The sequence below is a fragment of the Lutra lutra genome, chromosome 12, assembly GCF_902655055.1.
Source record: "Lutra lutra chromosome 12, mLutLut1.2, whole genome shotgun sequence".
Lineage (NCBI taxonomy): Eukaryota > Metazoa > Chordata > Mammalia > Carnivora > Mustelidae > Lutra > Lutra lutra.
Genome location: NC_062289.1, coordinates 17144614 through 17160770, shown reverse-complemented (window position 1 = coordinate 17160770; position 16157 = coordinate 17144614). Strand labels below are relative to the sequence as shown.

Here is a 16157-nt window from a genome sequence, read left to right as displayed (position 1 = left end):
TCTCTCTGCCTGCCTCTCTGCCTACTTGTGATCTGTCTGTCAAATAAATTTAAAAAAAAAAAAGGTTTTTATTTATTTATTTGACAGAGATCACAAGTAGGCAGAGAGGCAGGCAGAGAGAGAGGGAGGAAAGCAGGCTCCCCGCTGAGCAGAGAGCCGGATACGGGGCTCGATCCCAGGACACTGAATTCATGACCTGAGCCGAAGGCAGAGGCTTTAACCCACTGAGCCACCCAGGTGCCCCCTGGAGTTGGTATTTTTTTTTAAAGATTATTTATTTTATTCATGAGAGACAGAGAAAGAGAGGCAGAGGAAGAAGCAGGCTCTCCACAGAGCAGGGAGCCCGATGTGGTACTCGATCCCAGGACCCTGGGATCACAATCTGAGCCGAAGGCAGACGCTTAACTGACTGAGCTACCCAGGCGCCCCAATATTTATTTTTATAAAGCAATTTTTTTCTAGAACATTCAGCAACACTCGTGGTTGATTCCTTCCTCCCTCCTCCTCCTCCTGGTGACTGAGCTTTGTGCCATCTGTGCAGCATGACTCGAGCTACAAGGCTCGTCCCAGGCAAGACTGAAATCAGTGAAGTTTCATTCTCAGAGCTCTGTACCTCGCTTGTGCCTCATGCCTGGTGCATGGCCTTGTCGGCTTGTTTGCAGAAAAACTTGTCCAGAGAACATCCTCTCTCAGGATCAGACTGATCCAGTTTTGCAGAAATTTTGACACTTGGGTGGAAAAGGCTGGGTTCTTTTTTTTTTTTTAATGGACTTAATGGTTTTTAAATTCTGCCTTCAGGACATGACCCTAGAGGGCTCACATCATGTCTTCCATTTCCTTGTGTTCCCTTTCCTTCTCAGCATAATGTTATGCTCCTGTCAGGGGCCAAGCAAGTACATATAGATTGCTAGTAGATTGCCTGGTGTTTTTTGAAATGCCATTTTAGAAGCCATGCCAAAAGGCAATCCTTTTGCAAACCAGCCCATGAGAAACGGAGTTTCAAGGGTGTTCTAAAGATGGCAGGTGGAGTATAAGATGTGTGAGTGTTTCACTAAGAGCCATGAGTCACCTTTGTTTATTTTGATGTTTTTATCAGTGTAGATCTTTTAGCTAGATCACCTAACTTAACCACTTTCCCATTTAACATAGACAACCAGAGCTTTGACCTCCTCCCACCATCCTGCTTCAACCGGAAAAGTTCTGCTTTTATCTGGTTTTTATATTTGGCTTCTATTTAAGAATAGATTCTTCTGTTTAACAATCTTAGTTTTGCCTCTTTTTTTTCCAGATAAGTAATGACGTATCAAAGACCAGATATTATTACTTTATAACTTTATTTATTAATAATAATACATACAGAAGTAAGAGAAACTATAATTTTGTTCATATTAAAGAATATGATATATATGGCTTTATAAATTTAAATTGACATTTATCAGTAGTCACAAGTCTTTGCCTGAAACATGTTAATGAAATGGAGCATGCATATAGGATAACAGTTTTGTTAAGTTCAAAACCTCAAACATTAAGGGCACCTGGTGGCTCAGTCAGTTAAGCGTCTGCCTCTAGCTTACATCATGATCCAGGGTCCTGAGATCAAACCCCACATTGGGCTCCCTGCTCGGCGGGGACCCTGGTTCTCCCTCTTGTCCCCGGCTCATGCTCTCTATTGCTATCTCTATCTCTCTCTCAAATAAATAAATAAAATCTTTAAAAAAAAACAACCCTAAAACATTAGCATAAACTACTTACCAATGCCTGTGCGTGAGTGAAATTAAGATAGGCATGGGAATATATGTACTACATTGAGCAATGGTTATTTTGAGTCAGAGGAGAAGAATGGTGGTACTTTAACCATATCAGTAGTTGTAACACATTATTTCCTTGCTTAAAAATAAAGCTGTCTGAGGTAAAGATGGGCATGAAATCTTACCTTTCGCATAGTTAAGTAGTCATTTGTTTACTAAATACATGTATTTCTCAACAGAGTGTAGACATAAAGTTATCATGGCTGCCCTTTCAGTAAAGAAATGTACTTTCAGGGGCGCCTGGGTGGCTCAGTGGGTTAAAGCCTCTGCCTTCGGCTCAGGTCATGATCCCAGGGTCCTGGGATCGAGCCCCACATCGGGCTCTCTGCTCAGCAGGGAGCCTGCTTCCTCCTCTCTCTCTCTGTCTCTCTGCCTGCCTCTCAGCCTACTTGTGATCTCTGTCTGTCAAATAAAATCTTTAAAAAAAAAAAAAAAAAAGAAAAGAAATGTACTTTCAGGGGCGCCTGGGCGGCTCAGTCATTAAGCATCTGCCTTCAGCTCAGGTCATGATCCCAGGGTCCTGGGATCAAGCCCTGCATTGGGCTCCCTGAAGCGAGCCTGCTTTTCTCTCTCTCTCCCTCTGCCCTTCCCTCCACTTCTTCTCTCTCTCTCAAATAAATAAAAATCTTTGAAGGAAGGACTTTCAATTCTTTGTGAATTTTAAGGTTTAGAATATTAGGGATATGATAATAGAATTATAGAAGATAAAAGCTAAAAGGGGATCTTCAGAAGTTTCCTGGCCTAATATTTTTCTCCGTTTCTCATTACTTGGAACTGTGCCGGGCACATAATAGGTGACAGTGAAATAGCTGTCAAGTGAGTGATGCTGAGAACGTAACTGGATTTGCTGGAGAGTTCTTGACCTACATATTTAAAACATGAAAAGATTGTGGTCTTAATACTTATTTCTTATCTTTTAGATATGGGTAAATGTCACCTCACCAAAGGCAAACAGGCTCTAGAGATTCGGAGTAGCTTGTCTGAAAAGAGAGCACTCACTGACCCAATCCAGGGAACAGCGTATTCTGCGGAGTCTCTGGTGCGGAATCTGCAGTGGGCCAAAGCACACGGTACGGTGAAGCCTGGTCCTTGTGAGGTTTTCGTACACTATGCTGTATTAAATCGTGAAGGAGGTTTTTTCCCTTCTGGATAGTTTTCCTCTCGATTTTGTAGTGAAAGTATTTTAACCTGGTAGGCAAGCCCAGAACTAAACAACTTATCTGATATACAGTCCCTTGGATTTTCTTAAATTGTGAGCTGTTGGAAGTGTGCCGTTTGAAAAATCAGACAGGCCTGGGTTCTGATCTTGTCTCTACCACTTGATAAACTTGTTATCTATAAATGGGGGGTGAGAACTGATACTTGGGAGGGCTGTTGGTTATTGGATGCGATCTCACATGCGAAGAAACGCGCGTGCTGGTCCGTAAATACTATATGCTGGTCGGTGTTATTGAGGAATTCTCTCCCTGCGACTCTTGCATCAGCGAATCAGCGCAAGATAAGAGACAGTGAGAGGGAAATCCTATCTATAACTTAATTACCTTTGGTAATTCTAGGTGATTTAGTGAAAAGGTGAGTTTAAATTATTGACTGAACTAAAAATGTTTAATTTGCTGTGAGTCTCAAATATCTGTATGGTGAATCCCTTGTTGTAGATAAGTGAAAATTATATTTGGTGAATTTCTGTGTAAGAGTCTGTTTTTCATAATAGTCTGTTCTCTGAAATAGACTTTTGGCTAAATATGTTAAAGCACTTTAAAATATAAAATGTCGTAAATGTATTGTCTTGGCTTTCCAGATAATTGGATAAGTAATTGAAATAGATTCTTTTCCTTTAAAAAAAGCTCTAAACAACAACAATAACAAAATCATGGTGATAAGGATCAACAGTAAAAAAAACTTTTATGAAATGAAATGAAGGGAGCATCTCTTTACTTAGTGGAAAAGCTGCTGCCCAATTCATGAATTGCCTAATAAAGTCAATTAGATCTTCAAATTTAAAAAAAAAGAAAGAAAGAAACTTTATATGTGGGCTGGTCCAATATTTTTCTCTGTTTGCTGATTACTTTGAACCATGCCTGGTACATAGTATATGTTCAGTAAAGTAGTTGTTGAGTGAGGGAGTGAAAGGGTGATACTCAGAACAGAACCACATTTACACCAGAGTTCTTGGCCTAAATATTTAAAACATAATGAAAAGATTCTGGTCTTAAAATAATACTGATTTCTTGTCTTTTAGATATAGGTAAATATCTCCTTACCAAGGCAAACAGGCTCTGGAGATGTAGTTTGTCTGGAAAGAGAGCACTTTTTTTTTTTTTTTGTAACAGATTTGGTATTTTTTATGTTAAAGAGCTCATGCAAAATGGTAAAAGAAGAAACATTAAGACTCCCTCAATTAATCATCAAAAGATGCAAATTTAGCCTATACAATTTGAGAATATATTAATAATTAAGAAACAAATATGGAAAATAATAAACTTAAGTAGTAATTAGAGAAAATAAAATTAGAACTATGATAGAGTAGTTTTTTTCCTTTTTAATCCCATCAACTAGGTAAACACTTTGAAAATTAATATTACTTCATTTTGGAAATGTATGGTGAGATCTATGTAAATGTATGTAAATATATGTAAATATTATATGTAAATGAGAGTAGCACGTATGAGAAACCATCAAGCAGCTGTATCTAATAATCCTAAAGCATTAAATACATATATATAAGAAATATTGACTATGATAGAAAAATAATAAAACCCAGAAATATTATGGGTATTCAAGAGTACTGGATTTGTTCACAGTAACAAATAGTCAGTGACATTATGCTTTATTAAAAACTATTTTCTTTTTTATTTTTTAAGATATTTTTATTTACTTATTTGACAGAGAGAGAGCGATCACAAATAGGTAGAGAGGCAGGCAAAGGTGGGGGGAAGCAGGCTCCCCACTGAGCAGAGGGTCCAATGTGGGGCTCAATCCAAGGACCCTAAGATTATGACCTAAACCAAAGGCAGAGGCTTAACCCACTGAGCCACCCGGTGCCTCTAAAAACTATTTTCAACGAAGATTGAGGCAACAGTGAAAATTTTTCTGCAATTCTGTGGATACTTTTAATTACCACTATAAAAGTTACATATGCAGGGACGCCTGGGTGGCTTAGTCATTAAGCGTCTACTTTCCACTCAGGTAATGATTCCAGGGTCCTTGGATCGAGCCCCGCATTGGGCTCCCCGCTCTGCAGGAAGTCTGCTTCTCCCTCTGCCACTCCCCTTCTTGTGTTCCCTCTCTCTCTGTGTGTCTCTCTGTCAAAAAAATAAATAAAATCTTTTTTTAAAAAATGACACATGCAGAGGGACAAGAACTATAGGCTAATAGTAAATGAAAGATTTTTATTTGCTTGATCAGCAAAACACGGGTTTTGGGTTTTTTTTTCTTTCTGTAAGTGCGTGCCTGGGTGTTTTTGTATCTTTGAATAATGTATTAGTTCTAGAACATTTTTAAGTGAAAGCAAAAGCTCTCCATGCATTTTGCCCCATAAAGAACAATTGTCTGTTGCTGAGCAAAAAACTTACCAAAGGGCCCTTCAAGGGATTATTTGTAAGTTGTTCTTTCTGTTCTTTTTCAGAACTCCCAGAAAGTATGTGTCTTAAATTTCAGTGCGGCGTTCAGATTCAGTTAGGGTTTGCCGCCGAATTCTCCAATGTCATGATAATCTACACAAGCATAGTCCACAAGCCACCCGATGTCCTGATGTGCGATGCCTATGTTACCGATTTTCCTCTTGTAAGAACCCCCTTTCTTCTTTATTCAAAATAGCACAATATAGGGACGCCTGGGTGGCTCAGTGGGTTAAGCCTCTGCCTTCGGCTGAGGTCATGATCTCAGGGTCCTGGGATCGAGCCCTGCATCGGGCTCTCTGCTCAGCAGGGAGCCTGCTTCCTCCTCTCTCTCTGCCTGCCTCTCTGCCTACTTGAGATCTCTGTTTGTCAAATAAATAAATAAAATCTTTAAAAAAAAAAAAAAAAGATATTTTACTGCCATAGGGACGGAGCATCTGCCTTTGGCTCAGGTCATGATCCCAGGGTCCCGGGATTGAGCCCCGCCACAGGCTCCCCACTCAGAGGGGATCTGCTTCTGCCTCTCTCCGTCCTTCCCCCCCGCCTTTCTCTCTCTCTCTCTGAAATAAATAAATAAAAGCTTTAAAAAAAAGATAGTTTACTGTCAGAGACAATGTTGTAACTTCAGCTGATTTCATTAATAATGTCCGCTGATTTCCACAGGACTTAGATATTGATCCCAAAGATGCAAACAAAGGGACGCCTGAGGAAACGGGCAGCTACTTCGTGTCCAAGGATCTTCCCAAGCACTGCCTCTACACTAGGCTCAGCTCGCTGCAGAAATTAAAGGTTATTCCTTTTCCTGTTTATTAACTACTGACTTTGTGGAAGTGAAAAGTCATTGTGGCACATGGCAGTTGTGTTAGTTTATAGATAAGCTGCTTCATTGGGTATTAAATTGAGGTGTGGAGACGCGATCCACAGTGAGTCTTCCAGTGACCCTTGTCATATTCTGTTCTGTCCCTGGTAATGGCCTGAGGATTTTTGCGTGAGAGGATATGTGATTACTCTCCGCAGTTGAAAAGTTAGAGATTCAGAGCATAGTGTGCTTTTAAATACCTTTGCATCTTCAAATAATCATTTCCTAGTAAAGGAACGAAAGACAGTTATCACCTTGTTCATAGCTAATCTACCTATAGTCTCCTTTGTCTTTGAAATAACCCTATAATCTGATTTGGTTACGCTTCTCCACCCAGGACTGTGGATTATTATTTCATGTTTTTTAAAACAGCTAAACTTTTAGCCTAGGTGTAAAGCCAGCTTTTTTCATTAAAGGATCATTCTCCAGGGGCACCTGGGTGGCTCAGTCGTTAAGCGTTTGCCTTCAGCTCAGGTCATGATGCCAGGGTCCTGGGATCAAGCCCCGCATTGGGCTTCCTGCTCGGCAGGAAGCCTGCTTCTCCCTCTCCCACTCCCCCTGCTTGTGTTCCCTCTCTCGCTGTGTCTCTCTCTCTGTCAAATAAATAAAAATCTTAAAAAAAAAAAAAAAGGATCATTCCCTAGCTCCACTAATAGGGCAGGGTAAGTTTTCTAAGCCCCACTGCTTAGAAAAATGCCTTTAAACTGTTCATCCGGAATACAGTCCAGAATCACGTGATTCTGGTAACTGCCAGTCGTAAGAACTAGAATTCTACCAGTTCAAAGTACTGACTGAGGGAAATGGAAGGTGATTATAGCTGGCTTTTTTTAATACAGAGAAGATGTAAACAAGCCTTGAGGATTTGGAACCTGGGAAAGGGGAGTGAGAGTGGCTGTTGTTGTGTGATCACAGGTGTATTTGTGTATGTCAGTAATACTCTAAGATCGGTACGCTTTCACAGTTGATAAAAATAATTCCTTCTCCTTTTCAGGAACATCTGATCTTCACAGTCTGCCTGTCGTATCAGTACTCAGGCTTGGAAGATACCGTCGAGGAGAAGCAGGAGGTGAATGTGGGCAAACCCCTCATTGCCAAACTGGACATTCACCGAGGTTTGGGCAGGAAAACTTGCTTCCAAACGTGTATTATGTGTAACGGCCCTTACCAGACCGCGGCATCCACCTCAGCGGGAACCGGCCGTTATCCCTCATCTCAGGACTCATTCCCCGGTGTTTACCATTCGCACCTTGGTAACTCCAGTAACGTCTTGCCATCAGATGACTGTCGATGCAGCCGGATGGCAGATGCATTTATTTCAAGTCACCACACCCACCATTATCCATGCCAGTTCGGGAGGAGCAATGTGCCAGTGGAGACAACTGATGACATGCCATTCAATCTCTCTGAGGGACTCCGAATTTCTGAAAACTGACCTCCTTATTTTCGGAAGTTATCATAATTACTCGATGCCTCCAGTGCAACAGTACTGACGTGAAGAGAGGCATCATAAAAAAGTAAAACATGGATCTGTAGAGAGAGAAGATCTGTGATAGTATTTCATGGCAAACCCAGGACTTTGAAGTGTTGGAGTTACATTATTGACCGATGGACTTCCTCTTCATTCTCTTTTAAGAGTTGGTGAATTGGTTGACTTTTGTAAGAATGAAGAATGGTTGTGTATATGTTTATATGTTTGTAACAAAAATATTTTCATTTTGAGCACTGAAGTAAGAACAATGGGAATGGCATTGTAGAATAAGTCATTGTGTTATGAGAATCAGGAAGAAAAACATTGGTGATCATCGGGCTTAACCTAGTTTCATCACTGGGAGAAACAGATTATGTCATCTTGTTTACATTAGTGCTGGCCCACCGCTGAGACCTCCAGATTTCTGTTCCAGTGTTTATCCCTCTATACGCTTCCTTTCTGACAGGTTCTGAGACAGGTGTTATGTTTTAGGTGGATTTAAAGATAATATGTAAATACACATGTCTGTATATAATCTAGAAATGTACAAACTTTAATTTGTGATTATAGGACTTTACCGCAAGTGTCAATTAAGACGTTTGTATATAAATCTTATGTAGAACAGGCCGAAGTTTCTTGTTAAGGTCATGAAAGCACATGGAGAGATGATGCAATGTTTGTCTGTGTTAGAGCAAGACAGCAAAACATCGCTGTCTCTGGGTAATCTTGGCAGCTGACACTGGATATGTCTTCCTGGATAACATTTTCTTAACGAATTTAATCTTACCACCTTTCATCCTACCTAGAGCCTGTCAAAAAGGCAAGTGCCAATAACAAAAATATTGAATTAGTAATTTTAAAGCATTCCACAAAGAAACTACCAGGCCCAGATAGCTTCACTGCTGTATTCTGCCAAACATTTCAAGAATTAGCACCAGTCCTTTGCAAACTCTCCCCAAAAATGGGAGGAGAAAGAACACTTCCCAACTCATTCTATAAAGCCAGTATTACCCTGATACAAAACCAAGTGAAGACATTCCAAGAAAACAACAGCTCGATACCTGTTATGAATGGAGAATCAAAAGTCATCAACAAAATACTAGCAAACTGAGTCTGGCAATATATAAAAAGGATTATCCACCATGACCAAGTAAGATTTATCCCAGGAATGCAAGGTTTGTTTAACATCCAAAAATCAATGTCGTATGCAGACAATTCTCATTATTCCCAGTAGGTATAGTCTAGGAAGTCACTATGGATACTGAACTAGTGAATGCAGAGCCATTGCTCCTAGGGGAAGTGTTTGTGTATTCATATCTCAAATAGACTATAATCTTAAATCCTGAAAACAGTTTATCCTGGTATACTGTTTTATTTTACAAAAGAGAAAATGAGGTTCAGAAATATTAAGTGACCTTCCTAAGACCACCCCACTAATAACTGCCAGAGGTGGGATTCATACCTGTCCAACTGGCCCCAGAGCCAGAGCTTACCCAGCCCTGCCCCCACCCCCTCATCTTCTGGTCATGTCTGGGGGTGGACAGTGAAACAGAGGCAGAGCACATCCTCATTCACCCCTGCTGGAACCATGTGTATCAGGAAATTGATGGGTCTGCACATATCTATGAATGATCATAGAAGTGCTGACAGTTTTGATTGGGGATTACAAACAAATTTTACAAATAAATTGATAAATTTATAAACAGACTCATAAATAATGAAGATCAACTGTTCCATGTTCATAAAGCACTAAATGACTACATTGACTTCATTGTTTTAACAGTTGGAGAAAGAACATTTGATAAAATTCATCACCTTTCATGATAAAAACACTTAATAAACTAGGAATAAAATGGAAATTCCTCAATATGATAAACAGCATCTACAAAAAACCCACACCTGACATCATTATTGGCAACAGACTGAATTCTGAATATCCTCCCCCCAAAATCAGGAATAAGACAAGAATGTTCACTCTCATCCCTTCTAGTCAACATTGTACTTGAGGTTCTAGCCAGGGAATTAGGCAAGAAAAAGAAAGAAAAGTCAATCATACTGGAAAAGAAGTAAAATTGTGTATGTACAGATGGCATAATCTTATAATTCTAAGAAATTCATTTAAAAACTAATAAATGAATTCACCAGGCTAGAGGATAGATACGAGATCAATATACAGAGATCAGCTTTATTTTAATGTCAGCAGTGAATTCTGAAATTGAGATTTGCTGTAAATTCTATTTACAATAGCATCAAGAGGAATAAAAACTATGCAACACTGTTGAAATTAAAGAAGACCTAAATACATGGAAATACATTGTTCATGGATTGGAAGACTACACTGTTAAGATGCAAATGCTCCCCAAATTGCTTCACAGAGTTCCTGTAGTTCCTGTCAAAATCCCAGCTGGCTCATTTGCAAAAATTGACAAACTGATAAAATTCACATGCAAAAGACAAAAGCCAAAACAATCTTGAAAAAGAACAAGGTTGGAAGACTCACACTTAACCAATTTCAAAACTTAATCTCAGAGCTACAGTAACTGAGACTGTGTGATACTGGCATAAAGATAAACATGGATTGAGGGCATATAAAATATAACTGAGAATCCAGAAATAAACTTATGATGTTTATGATCGATTGCTTTTTGACAAGAGTGCCAAAGCATTCAATAAGAGTAATCTCTTCAACAAATAGTCCTAGGACAGCTGGATAGCCAAGTGCTAAAGGATCCCCCCTCTTTACGCCATACACAAATTTCAACCCAAGATGGATCGTATACCTAAATATAAGAGCCAAAACTGTGAAACTGGCAAGAAAACATACAAGCAAATCTTTGTGACCTTGGACTAAGCGATGGTTTCTTATATACAACACCAAAAGCACAAGCAATAAGGAAAAAAAAAAATTGGCACTTCCTCCAAATGAACTTTCATGTTTTAAAGAACACCATCAAGGAAGTGAAAAGACAACCTACGGAACAGGAGAAAGTTTTTGAAAATTGTGTCTGATAAGGTACTTGTATCCAGAGTGGATACAGAACTTCTCTAATAATAAGCAATTTATATACTAGTGTTTAATTATGGTTACTGTAGACCAGTAACCAGTGAACTGTCCGACGGGCCGTCTGTGAGGATGGACGTGTTCCAGGTGAGTGCTCCGGGCGTGCCAGCCTCTAGCCCCGTGTGGTAGAGAGCAGCGGACATACATCTTGTTTTCATATGCAACTGTGCAGCTGTTCATTCTGTATATTTGAGTTTTTAAAAGCGTGTATTTATAATTTTAAAACATTTTTTAAGAACAATTGTGTCAAAAAATTTTACAAATAAAATAACAATTGTGTATTTTTTTTGTCTCTTCGGCCATGTTTTTATGTGAGTTGACTTCTTACACCAGTTGCTTTATAACATTAGCAGAGGATTTTATACATCAGTAGCATTTTGGAAGAGTAACCCACTGATACCAATTACAGTGGGAGGAAGATATTAGGGTAGTAAAGTCTCACCTAAATCCAAAGCTCATATAAGTTTCTGGGGAAGGGGGTATTTTCTAGAAAGTAACAAAAAGTGCTAAAGTTAGCAATTATAAGTTACATGATTTCTAATTCAAAAAAGTGAAATCAACACATGGATCATCAAATATAAAACATGAACGTGGTATCCATCTGAAGGTGAACAGGTCAAATAAATCATAGCCTTGAGAAAGTCTTTGAAGGATACCAACATGGAAAAAGGGACAACGGATCTTTCCTTTTTCCCCAGTGTTTGTTACCTTTCATAGCCCTTACTTGCACACAAAAGCAACCATAAGGTGGTCTCTTTGGTAGTCAAATTTGTTAAGAGTCCAGAAATCCAGTCGTGTAGCCACAGCTCAGATAATTGATACATTGATACATAGATTGGCACAAGTTTAATATAAAGATTAGATCTGAGTTTTTTAAACAAAAGACCTCATAAATTTTAAATTGTTTCCTGTTATTTGAATATTCCCCTAGTACTTTTTTTTTTAGAGAGATTTTTTAAATTTATTTGAGAAAGAGCGCGAGAGAGAGCATGAACAGGGAAGGAGGAGGTGGCGCAGAGGGAGAGGGTGGAGCAGACTCCCCAGTGGTGGGGCTTGATCCCAGGACCTTAGGATGAACCTGAGCCAAAGGCAGAGAGACACCTAACCTACTGAGCCACCCAGGCGCCCCTCCCCTGGTATTTATATACTATCATTGCTTTTCACTGTTAACTGATGCCAAACACTCGGAATTTACACATTACTTTTAGGGACACCTGGGTGGTGCATCTGACCCCGTCGGTTAAGCATCCAACTCTTGGTTTTGGGTCAAGTTGTGATCTGAGGGTCTTGAGATCAAGGCCTGCACTGGGCTGTGCACTCAGTGTGGAATCAGCTTGAGGTTCTCTCTCCCTCTCTCTCTCTGTCCCTCCTGCTTGTGCATGGACTCTATTTTTCAAACAAATAATTTTTTAATGTATATATTACTTTTGTGCAATTTCAATCTGTTTTCCTATTTTGACATTATGAGTTTTACCCAGGCCTAACTAAACTATGTATTTTTAAATACTTTCCCTTGAATTATAGGACCTATTTCTCATACTGATAAAAGATGAATTCGTGAAGAAAAAAATACTCAGAACATGAGAATGTCTGTATAAATGTATTTAATTTTTTTTACAATTTGACAGCATTAAAAATATTTCAGCGTCAGACACAAAGTGTAGTGTTACAGAGGAGGAGTCCGCTCATCTCAGCACCCAGCAGCAGGATGGCTTGAAGTGTGCCCTGAGGCTCTGTGCCTCTGTTTCCTTATCTGCACCATGGGGACGAGGACGTAACATCAGAGGGCTTCCAATACTCCGCAGGGCTGCCAGTACCAAGATGGTAAGTCCTCTGAAGAACCTCCTGTCTGAAAAGGGTCTCATCCTTCAAATCAGGCCTTTTCAAAACCGTACCAGTCAGTACGCACACAGTATGGTATGTAATATGTGTTACTAAGATGCTTCCTACAAAGTACTCTTGATAGTATTGGCAATGCAGCATCGCCTTCTAAAGTAAGTTGCAGTTGCGGTGGCTGGGTGCCTCACTTGGTGGAACATGGAACTCTTGATCTTGGGATCATGAATTCAAGCCCCATGTTGGGGGTATGACTTACTTTAAAAAAAAAATGAAAAATTAAGAAATGTTTAAAAATAAGTTGCAAGTGAATGTTGTTCACCCCAAAATGAACAACATTCGTTTTCACTTTCAAGCTTTTCAAAAAGCATGGAAATCTAATGTTACCAGTTACTAGCTCATTATGTCTACACATAAAGATGGCTGATTAGCAGTGTTTCTCTGCTGGAATTATTTGTCTTTGCTTCCCTGGATTTCCCAGTTTTTATACAGGAAATAGCTGTTCTATGATTTGCAAATATAGATATAGACATGTAAATACGCTAAACTTTGATACTTTTATTCTACCTGTCACAGAGTAGCTAAGTCTGAAGTACCTACTACAAATCTGAAGTAATTCCCAATTTTTTGCATCACGGTTGAGTTTTGTGGAACAGCATTTAAGTAGTAGAAATGGTTGGCTGAGTATTCCTACATAAAGAAGTTGATAGAACCAGGCTTTGACTATTTTTTAAGATTTTGAAACACTCCAAACTTAGAGAAAAACTTCAACACCAGTACAAAGAATTCCCATATTCCCTTCACCCTGCTTCCCTATGTGAACATTTTTCCATGTTTTATCATTCTGTCTCATAAATGTATATATGTTTGTGTGTATATCTTCTACATACAGCTACAAATGATATTTTTCCTGAGCTATTCAAAAGGGTTAACTTTTTGCTCCTAAATAAATACTTAACTGTGTCCTGCCTAAAAACAGGAACGTTCTCCTACATAACCACAATATAACTGTCCAGATGGGATAGGATTCCAGAACTTCCCTCTGCTGCAGCCCAGTGGGAACCACAATCCTCCCTTATCTTTCCCGTCTCTCACAGATCGTGACCTCTGATCTTTGTCTAATATCTAAAAACTATTGTTTCATACTTTGTGTGTGGCTTTCTAGTTGTTTAAGGTGGGAGAGTGAATCCAGTCCTATCATTACATCATGGCTGGTGGTGAACATCTGGAAGTGATTTTTAAAGCTAATCCCATAGTTGAAAATAATTTTGGATTACTTTTCATATATCGCAAGAAATAACACTGTGGGCAAACTATCCCCTTTTCTATTCGCGATTTCATCCCCAAACTGATTTTTTAATTTTTTTTTCTCCAAACTTTTTAAAGGCAGCGTGCATCCATTATGTTGCAGAATAAGTGGTTCATCAACATTACCGAATGAACACATAGGAGCCTCAGATCCACACGTTTATGCAAAGGAAGGAGAGCAAGCTTTTGGGGTGGAGTGTTTCACATTCTACCTACGTACAATTTTACACACAACCGCATTTAACTCTCAGCAGCCTTGCAACTTACAGATGAAGAAACTGTTAGGCTAAATCAAGACATGAATTCACCCTGGATAGCTGACAAGCGGCAGAAGCAAGATAACTCAAACCCAGACCAGAGCCCATTACGATTCCCCAGTCGGGCTGCTGATTACCCCATGACGAAGAGATACCCAATCATTATTGTCCTAAATGCTCAATCAGTGCAAAAGTGGCATGACATTAAATGTTCATATTTGATGGAGTATCAAATATCGTATCTAAGAGATACAAGTCTTTGGAGTGTGCAAGAAACCACCCTACTTTGAAAACAGAAGGAATGGCATCTTGATTTGGTAACTTAAACTTGCTGTTTTCCCATAGCACCAGAAAAAGAGCCAACCATGATTTTTTTTTTTTTGAAGATTTATTTATTTATTTGAGAGAGAGTGTGTGCACAGAGGGTGGGAGTGTGGGGGCGGGCAGCAGAAAGAGAGGGCGAATCCTGAGCAGACTTCCCATTGAGCATGGAGCCCAACTCAGGGCTTGATTCCGGGACCCTGAAATTGTAACCTGAGCCAAAATGCAGAGTTGGCTGCTGAACCCACAGAGCCACCCAGGTGTCCCCAAACAGTGACTCTTCTTGAGGTATGTTAACAGTATGGCTTAATACTTCATTATTCTAAGTGTATGAAAAATATTTTTAAACACTGAAACATTCTTAAAGGAGAAAATAACTTACCATCTCTAAAGATGACAGTCACAGATCACATTTCGAACATTTTTAAAGGAGTTGACCTAAAAATTAGTCAATGTTGCACCTGTATTATGCTCAAGAGAGTTCTAACAGGGGACGGTGTTAAAGCATATATTTTTTAAAGTATTTTCTTTTTTTTTTTTTAAGATTTTATTTATTTATTTGACAGAGAGATCACAAGCAGGCAGAGAGGCAGGCAGAGAGAGAGGAGGAAGCAGGCTCCCTGCTGAGCAGAGAGCCTGATGCGGGGCTCGATCCCAGGACTCTGAGATCATGACCTGAGCCGAAGGCAGCGGTTTAACCCACTGAGCCACCCAGGCGCCCCATTTTAAAGTATTTTCATATAAGCTTTAGTTTTACCACTTTCCTCTCTGTGTAGAACATTCATTATTCTATTGCAAAGACTGTCTTCCCTGAAGATTAATAATTTTTATACTACATTTCTCCCATGTGCATGTATTCTCCTTGCTGCCAGACTAGGGTTCTGACGCTATTAGCTGACCTCGGAGTCCTCTATCCTGTGGCCCAGCCTGGGTGAGTAGCTCTGTCTCCCCTCCCAATTTCCTGTTGGAACAGCTGACCTCACACCTGAGTCCAGTTTTCAAACAGTTCAGAATAGCTTCTCTTGCGGGGTGGGTACCTGGGTGGCTCAGTCGGTTAAGCATCTGACTCTTCACTTCAGCTCAAGTCATGATCTCAAGGTCATGAGATTGAGCCCCATGTCAGGCTCTGGGCTGGGCGTGGAGCCTACTTAAGATTCTCTCTCCCTGCCGTATGCCCCCCCCCCAACTTGTGCATGCTCTGTCTCTTAAAAAAAAAAAAATCTTCTGTCTGGTGGGTGGGACTGGAACACCCCTCCTCTTTCCTCTAGAGCATCTCTACCTTTATCTGTTTACATGCTGCCTTTCCAAGTGACCTTTGGCTTGCCTAAAAAGTTTCCCAGTGAAAAGCAATGGATCTCCTTTCCTCTCACTTGACCTCACCACTGCTTGGGGACCCTCCCCTCACACACAGCCGTTCCCCATCCCAGCTGGGTGACTTTGGGCAGCCTCAGTGCTGAGAAAGAAGAGGAAGAAAAAAATCCCACTGCGCTGAGGGCTTCTAGCCTCCCGTTCAAGGGAGGAGCTCCGTAGGCCAGTCTGAACTACCGGTGACGAGGAAAGGCCTTCCGAGCAGGGGCAGGAAGACCTCGTGTCGTTGTGCTCCTCCCACTGTGCATCGCAGA

General features: G+C 40.1%; 1 protein-coding gene across 2 annotated transcripts in view; it reads left to right on the top strand.

Annotated features, from left to right (window-relative positions):
* MALT1 (MALT1 paracaspase) overlaps positions 1–11094 on the top strand; it is a 66425-nt gene extending 55331 nt beyond the window's left edge. For both annotated transcript variants that reach the window (XM_047696312.1, XM_047696311.1), the window contains 4 exons: positions 2729–2878; positions 5434–5591; positions 6089–6214; positions 7276–11094. In XM_047696312.1, the coding sequence (XP_047552268.1) occupies positions 2729–2878; positions 5434–5591; positions 6089–6214; positions 7276–7716 (875 nt within the window). In that variant the 3' untranslated portion in view covers positions 7717–11094. The remainder of the gene's footprint in view (positions 1–2728; positions 2879–5433; positions 5592–6088; positions 6215–7275) is intronic.
* The last annotated feature ends 5063 nt before the right edge of the window (positions 11095–16157 follow it).